The 14,715-nt window shown below is 39.5% G+C and overlaps 1 protein-coding gene across 3 annotated transcripts in view; it reads right to left on the bottom strand.

The window, feature by feature from the left end:
* The window catches only part of FAM19A1 (family with sequence similarity 19 member A1, C-C motif chemokine like), a 527,035-nt gene extending 512,611 nt beyond the window's left edge, over positions 1-14,424 (bottom strand). The window contains exons 1-2 of one of the 3 annotated variants that reach the window (XM_021070830.1): positions 13,470-14,424; positions 11,406-11,715 (exon numbers count right to left, since the gene is read on the bottom strand). In XM_021070830.1, the coding sequence (XP_020926489.1) occupies positions 11,406-11,523 (118 nt within the window). In that variant the 5' untranslated portion in view covers positions 11,524-11,715; positions 13,470-14,424. The remainder of the gene's footprint in view (positions 1-11,405; positions 11,716-13,469) is intronic. The other 2 variants (XM_021070831.1, XM_021070829.1) reach the window with 2 other exon arrangements.

The raw sequence follows: 14,715 nt of genomic DNA, 5'->3' as shown, positions 1-14,715 counted from the left end.
ACCCTGCAATCCCACTCTTGGGCATCTATCTGGACAAAGCTCTACTTAAAAGAGACACGTGCACCCGCATGTTCATTGCAGCATTATTCACAATAGCCAGGACATGGAAACAACCCAAATGTCCATCGACAGATGATTGGATTCGGAAGACGTGGTATATATACACAATGGAATACTACTCAGCCATAAAAAAGGATGACATCATGCCATTTGCAGCAACATGGATGGAACTAGAGAATCTCATCCTGAGTGAAATGAGCCAGAAAGACAAAGACAAATACCATATGATATCACTTATAACTGGAATCTAATATCCAGCACAAATGAACATCTCCTCAGAAAAGAAAATCATGGACTTGGAGAAGAGACTTGTGGCTGCCTGATGGGAGGGGGAGGGAGTGAGAGGGATCGGGAGCTTGGGCTTATCAGACACAACTTAGAATAGAATTACAAGGAGATCCTGCTGAATAGCATTGAGAAATTTGTCTAGATACTCATGTTGCAACAGAAGAAAGGGTGGGGGAAAAAATGTAATGTATACATGTAAGGATAACCTGACCCCCTTGCTGTACAGTGGGAAAATTTAAAAAAATATTAAAAAAAAAAGAATTTATGTTGTATAGGTTCACCGGGACCATATAAACAATGTCACTAGACTAGACCAGAGTCACCATAAAAATGAGTTTGAAAGTGATGACATACATGTTTTACAATAAGGATATAGAGGAATAATTTCTGAACCACAACTCAAAAATGTCTTTTTTGTTTTGTTTTGTTTTGTTTTTTAGGGCCAAATCCTTAGCATATGGAAGTTCCCAGCCTAGGAGTTGAATCAGAGCTGCAGCTGCTGGCCTACACCACAGCCACAGCAACACAGGATCTGAGCCACATCTGTGACCTACACCACAGCTCATGGAAATGCCTGATCCTTAACCCACTGAGTGAGGCCAGGGATTGAACCCGAGTCCTCCTGCATATTTGTCAGATTTGTTACCACTGAGCCACAACTGGAACTCCCAAGAATGTCTTAAAGTCTAATCTTTAGCAAATTTTAAACCCCAAATATGCAAATACGAGTCATTACAGACTACAGGGTTAATGAAACAGCCCACAGCAAACTTAATTGATAATGATGAAACTAAACCAACACTAATTTATAATTAAAAAGCAAGGACCACAGCAATGGAAAATCAGTAACAACTCAAACACTCAAGATACACTGATAACAAATTATCTCCCTCAAAATTGCATGAACTCTAATTATTTGCATGCAGGCACTTTGCAATGTTTCCAAGAGCTGGCAGCCAGTTTTCTTAGCAGAATACTGAATTGAGGAAGCTCAGTAAACCTTAGTTGCATGTCATTCCGGTAGAATGGTAACTCAGTATACTCATAAACACCCTGCATTCCTATACAAAATGAATGCACCTAAAATCTTAAATCATTCAGCCAAAAGAACAACAACAAAATTCTTGCATTTTAAGATAAATTTATAAGGCACTAGTGGACTGCAAACCTGATTTGAAGAACTTCAATAAAGTATTAGAGAAAGGGTTTTCTTTAAGAATCACTGTGATATCTGATGCTTCCCTCATGTTTTATTACATTTATAGATTACCCTTTCTCCCTAGCTTTAATCTAAAAGAAAGTTCATTGATTTTGAACTAAGATTCAAATGAAACTTCTGTTTAGACCACTGCCTTCATAATACTAACACTCTCTGTTTATCAGACCCTGCAGTGATACCAGTCAGTTGCCTACTAAAGGCTTAGAGACACACAGTGTTTTAGAATGTTGGATATAATCTAACGCAGAGTAGGACTCAATCATAGGCATCATTTGAAAACAGGCCAAAGTAGCTCTGCATAGATGTTCCCCTTTTGGCCCACTGGCTTCACCTCTCTCCACTGTATTGCATCAACTCATGAGGAATCATCAAATTCTGGAGCTGGAGATGATCTTGTCTGAGGTCATTCACATGCAGCCTGCAAGTGGGATGGAGACCTGAGTCCAGTTTTGTTTGGCCCTCTGGACATTTAAAAGATAAAGAAATTACCCATAAAGTTCTAGGTTTCTGACTTCCCTTGAAATATTGTATGATCTGGTCACACTGACCCCATCTCAGGTATAGCTAAGGCTGTGCTATGCCTTCTAGATATGCATGTGCTCTTAAGGCACCACAGTTTTCAGCATTTTGTAATGTCTGGCCTCCAGGCTGATCCAATTATTTTTGTTAACTACTTGGTATTTGCCCTCTCCATCTATGAAGTCATCCAAAAAAACTTTTCAAAAGAACTCTAGCAGAAGGCTTTTTAACTATACAAAAGATATTTTGTATCACCTCTTGCTCTATCAAGTAGATGAAGTCAATGAATCAGTTCCTTGGGCAGCTTTAGGCTTCCTTACTTGGCAGAATACACTTATACTATTTGTGGAATACATGGATCGCCTCCTTGGAGCTGCTAGGCACAATATGAAAACCGAAGCTTCCTTCCAACCTTCTCATCTGGAGCCTTGCAATTGACAACTTAAGTGAGATGCCAAAAGCTCCAGTGTCCTACTTCTACTCTGGTGCTCTTTCCTCATCATTCTTAGATATAAAAAGGGCATGATGTGGTGCTTTTTCACAAATATTTGCATTTTTAAAGGACATTACACCTTGCCTAGTTGATCAGGAAATATCTACTGAATACCTACACAATTTTATTCACTGAGAAGGAAGATCTGCGGTCCTGCTGACCCTCATCCAGGATATGTCATCAGTTTCAGGAGCACCTGAAATACTCCTCTCCACACCCATTGTGTGGCAACTCATCTAAATATGGGAGCTGGAACTCATTCACTTCAAAGCATATGACTTAATAGGTCCATTCTTCATCCACACGAGTGGGAAATCAGGAAAATCCTCCGGATGTGTACAGACTCAGCTTGTATTTATTCCTGGGTATAAACAAAGCATGCCTAGAAGAGCAGGTCTGGTAAAGGCATGACAAAGGTAAACACAGGTAACTGAATCAAAAGAAAACTTTGGCCTTTGCTGAGGATGGAGGTGCTCCTTCTTCTAGACTGAGGGCGAGGTTTGGTTGGACTCCTTCCAGACAAGGAGGAAGGATTCGCTTAATGAGTAGGCTGATCACTCTGCACATCTATCCATCTTCTGAGACATCACTCATAATATCATTTCTCTTTTCTTTCTCTGGACCTTTATTATATAAAGTTGGGGAAGGAGAAAGAAATAGTGGGCCATGAGAGTTCCCTAAATGCTTTGGGGACATAATCTTTGGAGAATGCAATTAGTTTATACAAATTGTTAACAAAACTCATCTTGTCTTTATCTCAAAGAAAGGAAAGGCTTGCCTGGTGTTATTTTCTTCCTGCTGCAAAGATGAATTGAATTTTCTCTTGATATCAAAAGATTTGAAAGCAGGAGCTCCCGTAGTGGCTCAACAGGTTAAGGACCTGACATTGTCTCTGTGAGGATGAGGGTTCGATCTATCCCTGGCCTCGCTCAGTGGGTTAAGAATCTGGCATTGCCACAAGCTGCAGTGTAGGTTGCAGATGCAGCTTGGATCTGGTTTTGTTGAGGCTGTAGCATAGGTCACGGCTGCAGTTCCGATTTGACCCCTAGCCTGGGAACTTCCATATGCTGCAGGTGTGGCCATAAAAATAAAAAGAGATTTAAAAAAATTAAAGGAAAAAGGCCTTTCCATATTTGCTAGGTGGAGTTCTTTTTTGGACCCTCAAGACCACACCTGTGACATTTGCTAAATCCATAGAAAAGAAAACTTACGCTATGACTGAAAACCTTAGGGACTTAAGTTTTTACTGCACTTCTAAGTATATTCTAAGTATATACCATTTTGATTTATGTAATGGCTATCAAATATTAACTAGAGTTAAATATCTATCCAAAGATACTGCATAGATATATCACATACATATATATGTATGTCATATGCATATGTTATACTGACAATTTAATGTTTCTATCATTCACTGTCTCAGTTATCCTCTAATTATAAACACACACAGATACACATGCATCCAACCATATACAAACAAACACTCACACACAAGTAGGAAAAATAAGGCAGAGTTTAAGATTCTACTGGAACAGTCATTCCTTGTTTCCTTAATAATTCAACACACTTCCTGAGTATCTATTGTATGCTAAGTTCTTCATAGAAGTGAGAGAAAAAAAATGAATTTTATAGGATTCCAAAATTACCTTGGCCTATACTTCTCAAAGCATGTGATAGGAATAGGCTTTGTAGATGCTGTCCAAATTAAAAAAAAAAAAAAAAAAGGAGTTCTCGTCGTGGCGCAGTGGTTAACGAATCCGACTAGGAACCATGAGGTTGCGGGTTCGATCCCTGCCCTTGCTCAGTGGGTTAACGATCCGGCGTTGCCGTGAGCTGTGGTGTAGGTCGCAGACGCGGCTCGGATCCCGCGTTGCTGTGGCTCTGGCGTAGGCCGGTGGCTACAGCTCCGATTCAACCCCTAGCCTGGGAACCTCCACATGCCGCGGGAGCGGCCCAAGAAATAGCAACAACAACAACAAAACAACAACAAAAAAGACAAAAGACAAAAAAAAAAAAAAAAGTTTAGAAAAGTTTAGTTAAAACAATCAGGCTTCCTATCTACAAATATTTCCAGAATGCTTGCACACTAACAAGCACTGCAAATCTCCAAAAGAAGAAAATATCATGCAGTGAATGTTTCCCCAATAGTTACTAGCTTTTTTCCAAGGAGCATATTGAGGGGACAGTGTTTTGTGAACTGGGAAATGCTGGCCTAAACATTTTATTGGATTAAGTCTCTTAGAAGGAAAGGGCCTCATAATACTTTGCTACCTGTATTTTCCACTCTTTCCTTAAACTGGCAACCTTGTTTGATACATTTCCAATTTTACCATAAAACTCTATATTGCTACTATATTGAGCTTTTCATTAAAAATCGGTATATACCCATACTAAATATGAAACCCCAAAATACAGAATTACAGCAAGTACAAAGGCTAAGTCATTCCAGGTCTCCCACCAGATTTAACTAACACTAAATAAAGAATGTTTATATCCTTTCTGACATTTTTTTAAATGTAGGTGCAAATATTTATTTTCTCCAAACCATTGGAGGCTGAGTATTCTGTTTCTTGTTTCCTTCACTCAGCAGCAAATCACAGGCACTTTTCCTCAAGAGTACATATAAACATATCTCATTCCCTGCAATGGCTACATCGAAGGCCATTGAGCAGATAGACCATGATTTATTTTACCGGATCAAACTCTCTTCTAATTTTTTGTCATTAAGATTATTGTTGCAGCGATTAAACCTTAAACATATTTTTTGGCCACATCCATGGCATATGGAATTTCCCAGCCCGGGGATGGAACCAAAGCTGCAGCTGCAAACTACGCCACAGCTATGGCAACACCAGATCCTTAACCCACTGCACTGGGCTGGGGATCAAACCCATGCTTCAGCAGACACCCAAGCTGCCACAAAAACAACGCCAGATCCTTAACCCACTTAACCACAGCAGGAATTACAAATATACATCTTTTTAAACTTGTCCAATCCTTTCCTTAGGATAAGCATCTAGATGTGGAATTGTGTCAGGATTTGTACATTTTACATTTTGGGAAAAACTGCAATGTTGTTTCCTAAAAACTGGTTTGCCAATTTATGTGCTCAAGCTTTGAAATTTTTAACAGAGTTCAAAATTGGAAAAATTTAAAAAGGTATTAAGCTTTCATCTTAAGTGAACTTTAAGAAAAGAACAATTGAAGGCTAGTGCTCATTAGTGCCACTTCTAAAGATTTGCTTGCAGTGTCATAAAATTGAGGCCATAGGCTTGAGCTCACATAAATAACATTAATTATATTGCATTGTAATAATTCTCTTATAAGTCCACAGGATTGGCAGGAAATCATTATTTGCATCTCTGCCTGATTTTGATATTTGGGGGTCTTATCAAATGCCTGTAGCTGCACTCTGACTCTGGGATTAGGTCAATATCATCAATCAGAGGATCAATGGATTATCATCAGCACCAGTTACACCAAATAACAACCTGTCTGCTCCAATCCTTAGGCCAATTCGCTACACTTAGCAATCTGGTATTGGTAGACATTCTTCAAAAGGCAATATGCAACCACTGTTGCTCTCATGATTTCTTTTACCCTACAATTATAAAGCCACCCTGTGTTGTAATGCACCTTAGTATGCCAGTGTATATTCTTTAAGCATCTTTCAATAAAATAATTATTAAACAGTAAGGTAAAAATAAGTATAAGGGACACAAGGATGCTTTTTAATATTTTAACAAAAATCACACCTTAAAATGGATGATGATGGTCACCATGAAATAACTAAGTCACAAATGAATACCTCTAAATACCTAGTTTGCTTCATATACCTTTAAATCAGGCCAAGTATAAGTTACATAGCTAATTCTATTTGGAGTCATCTTTTCATATTTCATACACCCTTGTCAATAAAATAGCAATGACTCAAGAATAAATGATTCATTAGGCACTTATAACTTCTTGTCTCACATAATTTATCTTTATAATTTTAAATTACTAAAGAATTCCAAAGATCCTTTCTCAGTAAAGTATTCTGAAATGATCCTTAGTTTATTAAGTTTCAAGGACAACCCCCAATACCCAAACCTACACCCCCACACACTTGAAATTAAGTAACCATTAAAATTGCTGTCATCATTCATATTCCCATAAGGGGAAAAAAACTAATCCTATATTAGAAAGCTACATTTAGCAAACCATTCATCTTTTTTTTAATCTATTATACAACAACTGGTGACTAGAAAGAGTTGAAGCTGTCTGTTTTAATATCCTGAAACAATAGAACACCACTCTGAGTTTTCTTTGTTTGGTCTTTTTTAAATTGTGTCCTTCTTCAAACTTTACCACATATGTTAAAAAAAACCATGAGTATTCTTCAAGTTATTATGGTAATTTCCTACATCGTCCCCAAAATAAAAATATAATTTATCCAAATATTAAATTATTGATATTATGAATCTGTTAATCTATACCACATTTTACTTATTTGTGTAATTTTAAAATTCATTTTCATTTGATTGACTGTTTTAATCTTCCTTAACTAGTGAGTAACTGAAAATAAATGGTGCGTTCCTAATACTATAAATATGAAAAATAAGAAGCACTTAGGGACTGCAGGGGGATATATTAAAATCACTCCATTTTCTAGTTAACATATTTTCATTCTGTTTGTGTACAAACCCACCGCATTGAGAAGACAGATCACAAATTCCCAGCCTCACAGAAACATTGCTCCAATATCATGTTCTGACAGTAGAAATTGGCCCAAATCTCTTAACTATTTCCCCTAAAGGACCCCGGCTGGCTGGTGCCGTCCAGGTGCAGCCCAGTCTGAATGAGGGGAACATCACGTCAAATTCCACTCATCTGTCAGTGTAGTGGATTATTTCTTGAGAGACTGAGATTGGCTGCTTAGGATCGCAGCACCATCAATCTTACTGTATAGGGGCAGTGGCTCTGCCTCTAAGAGCAGGGAGAGAGGGGAACCAGCCATGCCTCAGCAGGTGAGGAGGCAGCTGGAAAACCTTTCCTCTCCCTCTGTTCAGGGCTCTGAGTGAAAGATGTGTCATTTTTCACATTTCCCAGATACTTGCTATGCACACCGTGTCTGTCTGCTTCTGCTTTATGAAAGAGGCGATTTTTCAAGCTTAGGCAAATGTGGCAAAGCTCAGGGTCTGCTGGTGTCTCATTTTTTCTCATCATGTCACTTGTTTTAACCGATTTGAGAAAATGAGATTATGTTTTTCCTTTTTGCTCATTTATCCGGCTATTTATTTATTTATTTGCTCACTTAAGGGGGGGGGTTGTCACAGATAACTGGCCCTGATTTCTCTCTTGTTTTCATACACATTTCATTAGTGTCCCTGAAGATTTAAGACTCACCAAGGGAACCATCACAACTCTCATCACAAAAAGCATATATTTACTCTTAAAATCAAAACAGAAGATTGCATTAAAGAAGATTGTATTCCTGACAGAAATAATCTAGACTATTGCTATGTCCAAGATCTATTGCTTTAATCTTTGCAGCTATTGTTGAAAAACCCAACAAAGTTGAGTAAACCTAATATAAAGAACCATTGGACTTTAGTTTAATATCATTTTCATCTTTCTGCATCTAGAAAGGAGTATTTATAGTTTCTTCATTTCATCAATGAATCTAAAATAGGTCTCAAACATATAAGCACTTGGGGTTGAAATTGGTTTCAGTGATGCAATTTCTTGGGGTATCTGAGGTGGAGATGGACACTGTACTGGTGATAAAAAGCAATATTAAAAGTAGACAATGGAGAAAACAAATACTGAGTTTAATTGCAGCAGAAACTAATGGTGTATTTCCCAGTTTAAAATCACTATATATCTATACATACCTACAAACTTACATATATACACTGTATACATATATACACTTGTCTTTTTAGGGCCACATGTGCAGCATATGAAGTTCCCGGGCTAAGGGTCGAATAAGAGCTACAACTTCTGGCCTCTACCACAGCCACCACAATGTGGGATCCAAGCCGCATCTGCGACCTATACCACAGCTCTCTCGGCAAAGCCAGATCCTTAACCTACTGAGCAAGACCAGGGATCAAACCCATGCCCTCGTGGATACTAGCCTGGTTCGTTACAACTGAACACAATGGGAACTCCTAAAATCATTATATTTTGACAATAAACACCATAAAGATACAAGTTGCTATAAGTAGCATAGACATACCACCCCACCAGAAAAACCTAATATATTTACTGATTAAGAGAGACCATTTATGTGAAAGCTCAGTGCAAACTATGCTGTATTTCTTGACTGGGTATATGGGGCACAAAATAAGATAGGTGGCATTTGGTGGTATATGCTAGCCAGGTACCACATAGCTAAATACAATAGCAGGAGCAAAAACAAGATTGTTGTCAACTATGTTGATAATTAGCTGTGAACAGCAAAATGTCACTCATTCAACATCTATGACATGCACATTTGCAGTCTATTAGGTGGGGATACCAGTAATTCCTGATATTCCTGAAGAGTTTTACAGTTTACAGAGCACTTTCAGGAAGTATTTTTATTTGCATTCCCCGCAATATTCCTAAATGGGACACTGGGCCCAGAGAAGAAAAGTGACTTGACCAAGGTCATGCCACTAATGTTTTTAAGTGACAGAGACAATGACCCAGCCTGAGTTATACCATAAACTCCTTTCAGAATGGGTTTGCTGTTCAAACGAGCTCAAGTACTGACATAACTTGAAAGTTTTTGCAAATAATGTGAAGGTGCTCACCCCTCAAAAAGGCCACTTGGAACCCTTATTCTTGCGCTGGGAGACATCCTCTTGGGAAACAGGCTGTAGAGGTGAAATCCGAACAACGACTGCAACGGCAGTTATTAGCTATGTAACCTCAGACAAGTCACCCAGACCCTCAGAACTTCAGTCTCCTGAGCAACAGGGTGGGAAGTTATACCTATTTAGATAAGAATAGAGCCAAGCAATGCAAATTAACCTTGAAAGCCAGCCTAAAAACAATTCACAGGAGCTGTTTGTGTTACGCATGCTAATTGTTAAGTATTACCATGAATTCAGATTTCTCGCGTTATTTGTAGGGCTATGTAACAAGTAAAAGTATATATATTTTATATTATACTATGTTACAAAGCAGATTGGTGATCTACTGATTGCAGTTAATTTAGGGATTCCCAAACACACTTTTTCTTTCTTTTTTTTTTTTTCCTTTTCTGCACTGGAGCCTCGGACTCTGGTGTTGGCAGCTCCAGGCTCAGGACACGCGAGAAAGAAACACCAGCGCGCAGCATCTGCGGAGCGGTTTTCTTGCCCACCTGCAGGGGGACCAGAGGCCCCTCTCCTTCCCTCCTGACCCGGGGCGTGGAGAACAAGGGCGACTGGGGCCCAGAGGCAGACCCGGGCCTCTGCTCCGGAACACAGCCACCGCCAAACCCCTCCTCTCTGAGCGGCTCAAGGTCCAGCATCCTGCACGCTGGCGCGCTCGCCTGCAGCCCACGCTGGAGGACCCGGGCTGCACCCGCGCTGTTTCGATCCTACCCTGACTCACGAAGCGGAGCCTGGGAGGCAGCAAGCAGCACCCCGAGAGGTGTGGCTGGAGGATAGTGCCGAAAAGCCCAGGATCGGTGCCCAGGCTGGCTGCGGAGCCAGGGAAAGGCAGAGACGTAGATGCTGGACCACGCAGCTGGAGGAAGCCGGGTGGATGGGAAGAGGCCAGAAAGGATTTGGAAAAAGGTGGAGGCTGGGGGGTGGGGTGGGGATAGAAGTGGGGCGGCCGGGGGCGGGGGAAAGCTAGTTGGGAGTACTGAAGAAGAAAGGATCAGACCTTGGGCGCGCAACTGGCCCCCTGAGCCCAGGAGACGGACTTGGCGATCGGGTGGGAGGGGTGGCGGGTGATGATACGAAGGTGGAAGTGGAGTAAATGGATACGGAGGCTGAAGCTAAGCAAAAAATGGAAGGCAATCTTTCCGAGAACCAGGGCCGGTGAGGTTAATTGAGCTGGGGGAATGGTAGTGAGAAAGCTGGAGAGGCAAAGGAGTAGAGAAAGATCCAGATTGAAGAGTGAGGCCATGGAAATGCAAGAAGTATACTTTGAACAGAAAAACGAAGGAAGCAAAATGCGTCTGGAACTCAAAATTCAATCTAGGGAGGAAAATCACTCTAAAGGGAACTTGTCCCCAAAACTGCGGAAAGAGAGGGGGGGAAAAGGCACTGAGCACACCGGAAGAACAGAAAGAGAAGGAAAGGAGAAAGGAGAGGAGACAAATTAAACCAGACAAGAAATAGTAAGTTACTTTTTAATTTCTTTTTCACTGACAAACTACTTCCAAAGTTAATTTTGGCACTAAAATCTCCACAGAATCCTTAGCCACATACACACAGAGATTACGGTACCTATACTAGATAAAAATGCATCCCAGGAACAGGGACACATTATTTTGTCAGTTGCAAAGATCATATTTTTGCCTCTTTAAAAAAAATCCTCAAGCCTTGGAAGTTATCCCACCTTTTTCAGAATATTTCACTATTGGTCAAAATATCCAGAAACAATTACTACTTATAAGGTGTGTGCAAGGGGTAGGAGAGCCTCAGAGAAAACCACCTTTTCTGAGAAGTGATTAGAAATACTTTCAAGGCATTTTAGTAGGCACCCCCCCTTCCCCAAAGCATCAAGCTGACAATACGTCTTGGAATTCATAGGCAAACTGCCCACACTGTAGCATTTTCTGTCACTTGCCTTCAATTATCTGTTGGAAGACATCAGTGAGACTGGAGGCTGCTTCAGAGCCAGCTTCTGACTTACCTGGTCTGTGCAGGTGATGCTGCTGGAAAGTATGCTGAAGGGATCCATGGCAGAGCAGCATTGCACAAGTACTTATCCACAAATACAGGACCCAGGACATTGCAGAGACCATTGCCATTCTCTAAAGAGAACATTAGACAGGAAGGATTACCCCCAGCTCCGTCAGTCCCACTGATGAGAAAGGGGCATCTCAGACGTCATGGCCCTTTGCTACTTTGCTGGCTAGAATGAATGACCCAGCAGAGGTCATGCCACGAAGTGGGATGGGGAAAATCACTGCTCTGGAGATCATAAATCCATTTTTGAAATTCTGCAAAACCAAATGCCTAGAATTACCAAAATATAGAAATAAAGTTTTAAACAATCAAGGAGTCTGAAACATTGCATCCTGACTAAACATTCTTAAACTATAGTTATTCCAGGCATTGAAAAGCTGCATTCATTCTAACTCATTGCAAGTCTGACATAAGCCTGGAAGGAAAGAGTGGATTTTTTTTTTTATTCTACAATCATAAATTTTTAATTCTGAGGCTGTCTTCTAAACTAAGTAATTGTTTCTCAGAGGCATGTTGTAATCTCCTGATAGAAACCAGTCTTTTGGGCTGGACTTAAAATCAGAAAGAATTGTCTTCAGCCAGAATGAGTTTCAGATCCAAGATTTATGCTTCTCTCCCAGAGCGAGCCATAATTTACAATATTGCTTTGCCTCCTAAGGTTCTATTGTGGCATTTGTTGTAGTGTTGATGAATATGCATATACAGGTGGTGTTATATATTTATGGATGAACATCCACCTTTTCTCAGGTGCTGAAACTTTGACAGCCTTATCTGCACCCATAAGGATCTTAGAAGCTACAAAGGCTCAACTGCGCTACATATTGTCCAATTTCTCCAACAACACCTTATGCTTCATTTTATATTTGCCAAATTAATCAAACTTGAAGCATCATCCTTACTCAGCCAGTGATACAGAAGCGTTTTCTACACAAGAATCCAGTTAAGGATATGTTTTTCTTTTAGCCAGAGAAAGCTTCGGAACCAAGATTGTTTCCTTCTTTCTTTCTTTCTTTCTTTTTTTTTTCTTTTTCCTATTTTTCCACTGTCAAATCATACACTTGAAGTATTTCAACTCTAGATTTAAAACCTCCAAGTGACCTCCCAGTGTGGCTTCTTTATTCATAGAAATTGGTACTCTTTCAAAACTATGATGTTCAGAAAGCAAAAAATATACTGTGTGTGTGTGTGTATGTGTGTGTATTCAGATAACACAAGATAATTCATGGCTTTAGGAGTAAGAGGTAGTGTTTAAAAAGGGTTTTAGTACTATAATAGACAAATGGTGACAACCATAATTAAGCGCAAAGTAGGAAAACATTATTTTAAACAGCATGGTGCCTTTTGAGCCTGGGTCTGTGACTCAGATGGACTATTCACTTTATGATTAGTTTCACAGCCCACTGTTTACTTTTGTGTACAACAAATTTGGCCTCATTGTCTTCAGAACCCTCAGTAACATAGATGCATTCTATTCAGTAAAGATAAAGAGAAACACCCTTCCTTATGAATTCTGAACTGAATGCATTTGGGGGCCTTTTCAAAATACCCTGCAAATTATAGATAGACAAAACAAAACAAAACAAAAAAACAAAATAGAGGTGACTGTGGCATGCAATGATTGCTTGTGATTTTCAGTTAAAATGAACTAAGAATTTGTCTAAACTTGGAAAAAAGCCTACCACAATCAAAACTTAACAGTTTTCCCATGACTGCTTCCTTTTCTTCACCCCTTTAGATCTTGCACTCAAAAAGACGGCTGTGGCTTGACATGTGCAGCATTTTCCTTCTTTTTCCTTTTTTTCATTTAACTTTCTTTAATTCTCAGCATTAGTTCCAAGGCTCCCGCATATGGCCCTCTGTGCTCACTCTCTTATCAAGAGATTGTCCCTATGTTAATAGGTGTTTTCTACCCCCAAATAATGCATTCAGCCTTAACATAGTTCTCTAGACATGACTGAATAGCTTTCAAATCTGCTTTCTGAATCTTAAATCCTTAAAGGCTTCTTACCTGAAAAATCCAGCCAGGAGCAGAGTACTCTATTAGTGTTCATTGGAAAGCTCTAACACTTTCTAAAATCCATCTGTGCCACAATTCGAGATTTTTTTTTTTTTTGAAAGAGCTTCCCAATAATCTTCTTTATCAGGATTAAAAAAAAATATATGTTTTTCTCTTCCGATGCTATTTCCACAGTAAAGAAGACATTGGGTTCGTTCAGACTGTATTGTCAGAAAAGGAACCAAGGTTTGAGGGCTGGAAACCTTGTCATTTTCACCTTTAAATCATCTCTTGGCGTCACCTCTGCCTGACGAGACCTTTGAAGTGATGGTGAGATAATGTGCAGTTTCCTGATGAGAATCAGTTTATAGTTAATGACGGACCATCCCCACTCCAGTGCATTCGGGGCAGAGTAAGGCAGCAAAATGTAGGAGCAGGGCTGCTATACGGCACTCTAAGTAGCAATAGTCTCTTTCAATACATCCCTCCTCTGTAAAGTATCACATGTCTTAAAGTGACATTACCCTCTATTACAGCTCCAGTGAATTGTAATACCTGCCCACTAACTCCAACAACCCCAGCAGCACTTTTAACACTGTAGTGCCCAGTATGTGGTGTGTTCTGTTAGAGGTTTAATGGATACCATTCCTTTGCTGAAAGAGTAAAAGAGGAAAGGGGAAACAAAAGAAAAAAGCATTCTGCAAAATATTGATAGTGTTAGTGGGTGTTAGACTTCTAGCAGCAAATGGGAAAGTGAAATGTAAGCCATTTCTTACCTCTTAATGTTCTTTTAACCAGTAAGTTAACCCCACATATTGTTGAGTTGATACAAATTTAAGTCTGTCGATTGTTTTGGCAGCTAAATCTGGGAATATGGTATATCCAGAATACAGTATAGATATTTATATGCATAAACCCAAAACAAACCTTCAGAGGTTTTTTTTCCTAACATGTTTGAAAAATAGAAATATGTCATTTTCAGCATCGAAGGCTTGATTTTGACAATGAAATATGCTCAAAGCGTTTTTCAAAATTTTTCCTCAAATATCATGCTGGGGTGGGGAGAAGAAATACTCCAAAATTCAACATTCTGTTTCTAGCAGTATGGTTTAGATATTTCCTTCTGTGGAAATATATTATGATTGTATCTAAATAGCAACAATGCATATAAGGTGATCTAGTTTTCATTTACAGACTGTATTAGCGAGGGTCCATGCAAATAACTCAATCAGTTATTTCATGAATCACTTATAAAGCA

This window comes from Sus scrofa, chromosome 13, assembly GCF_000003025.6.
Source record: "Sus scrofa isolate TJ Tabasco breed Duroc chromosome 13, Sscrofa11.1, whole genome shotgun sequence".
NCBI classification, from domain to species: domain Eukaryota; kingdom Metazoa; phylum Chordata; class Mammalia; order Artiodactyla; family Suidae; genus Sus; species Sus scrofa.
The sequence above is the reverse complement of the archived record's forward strand: the minus strand, read 5'-3'. Positions and strand labels throughout refer to the sequence as shown.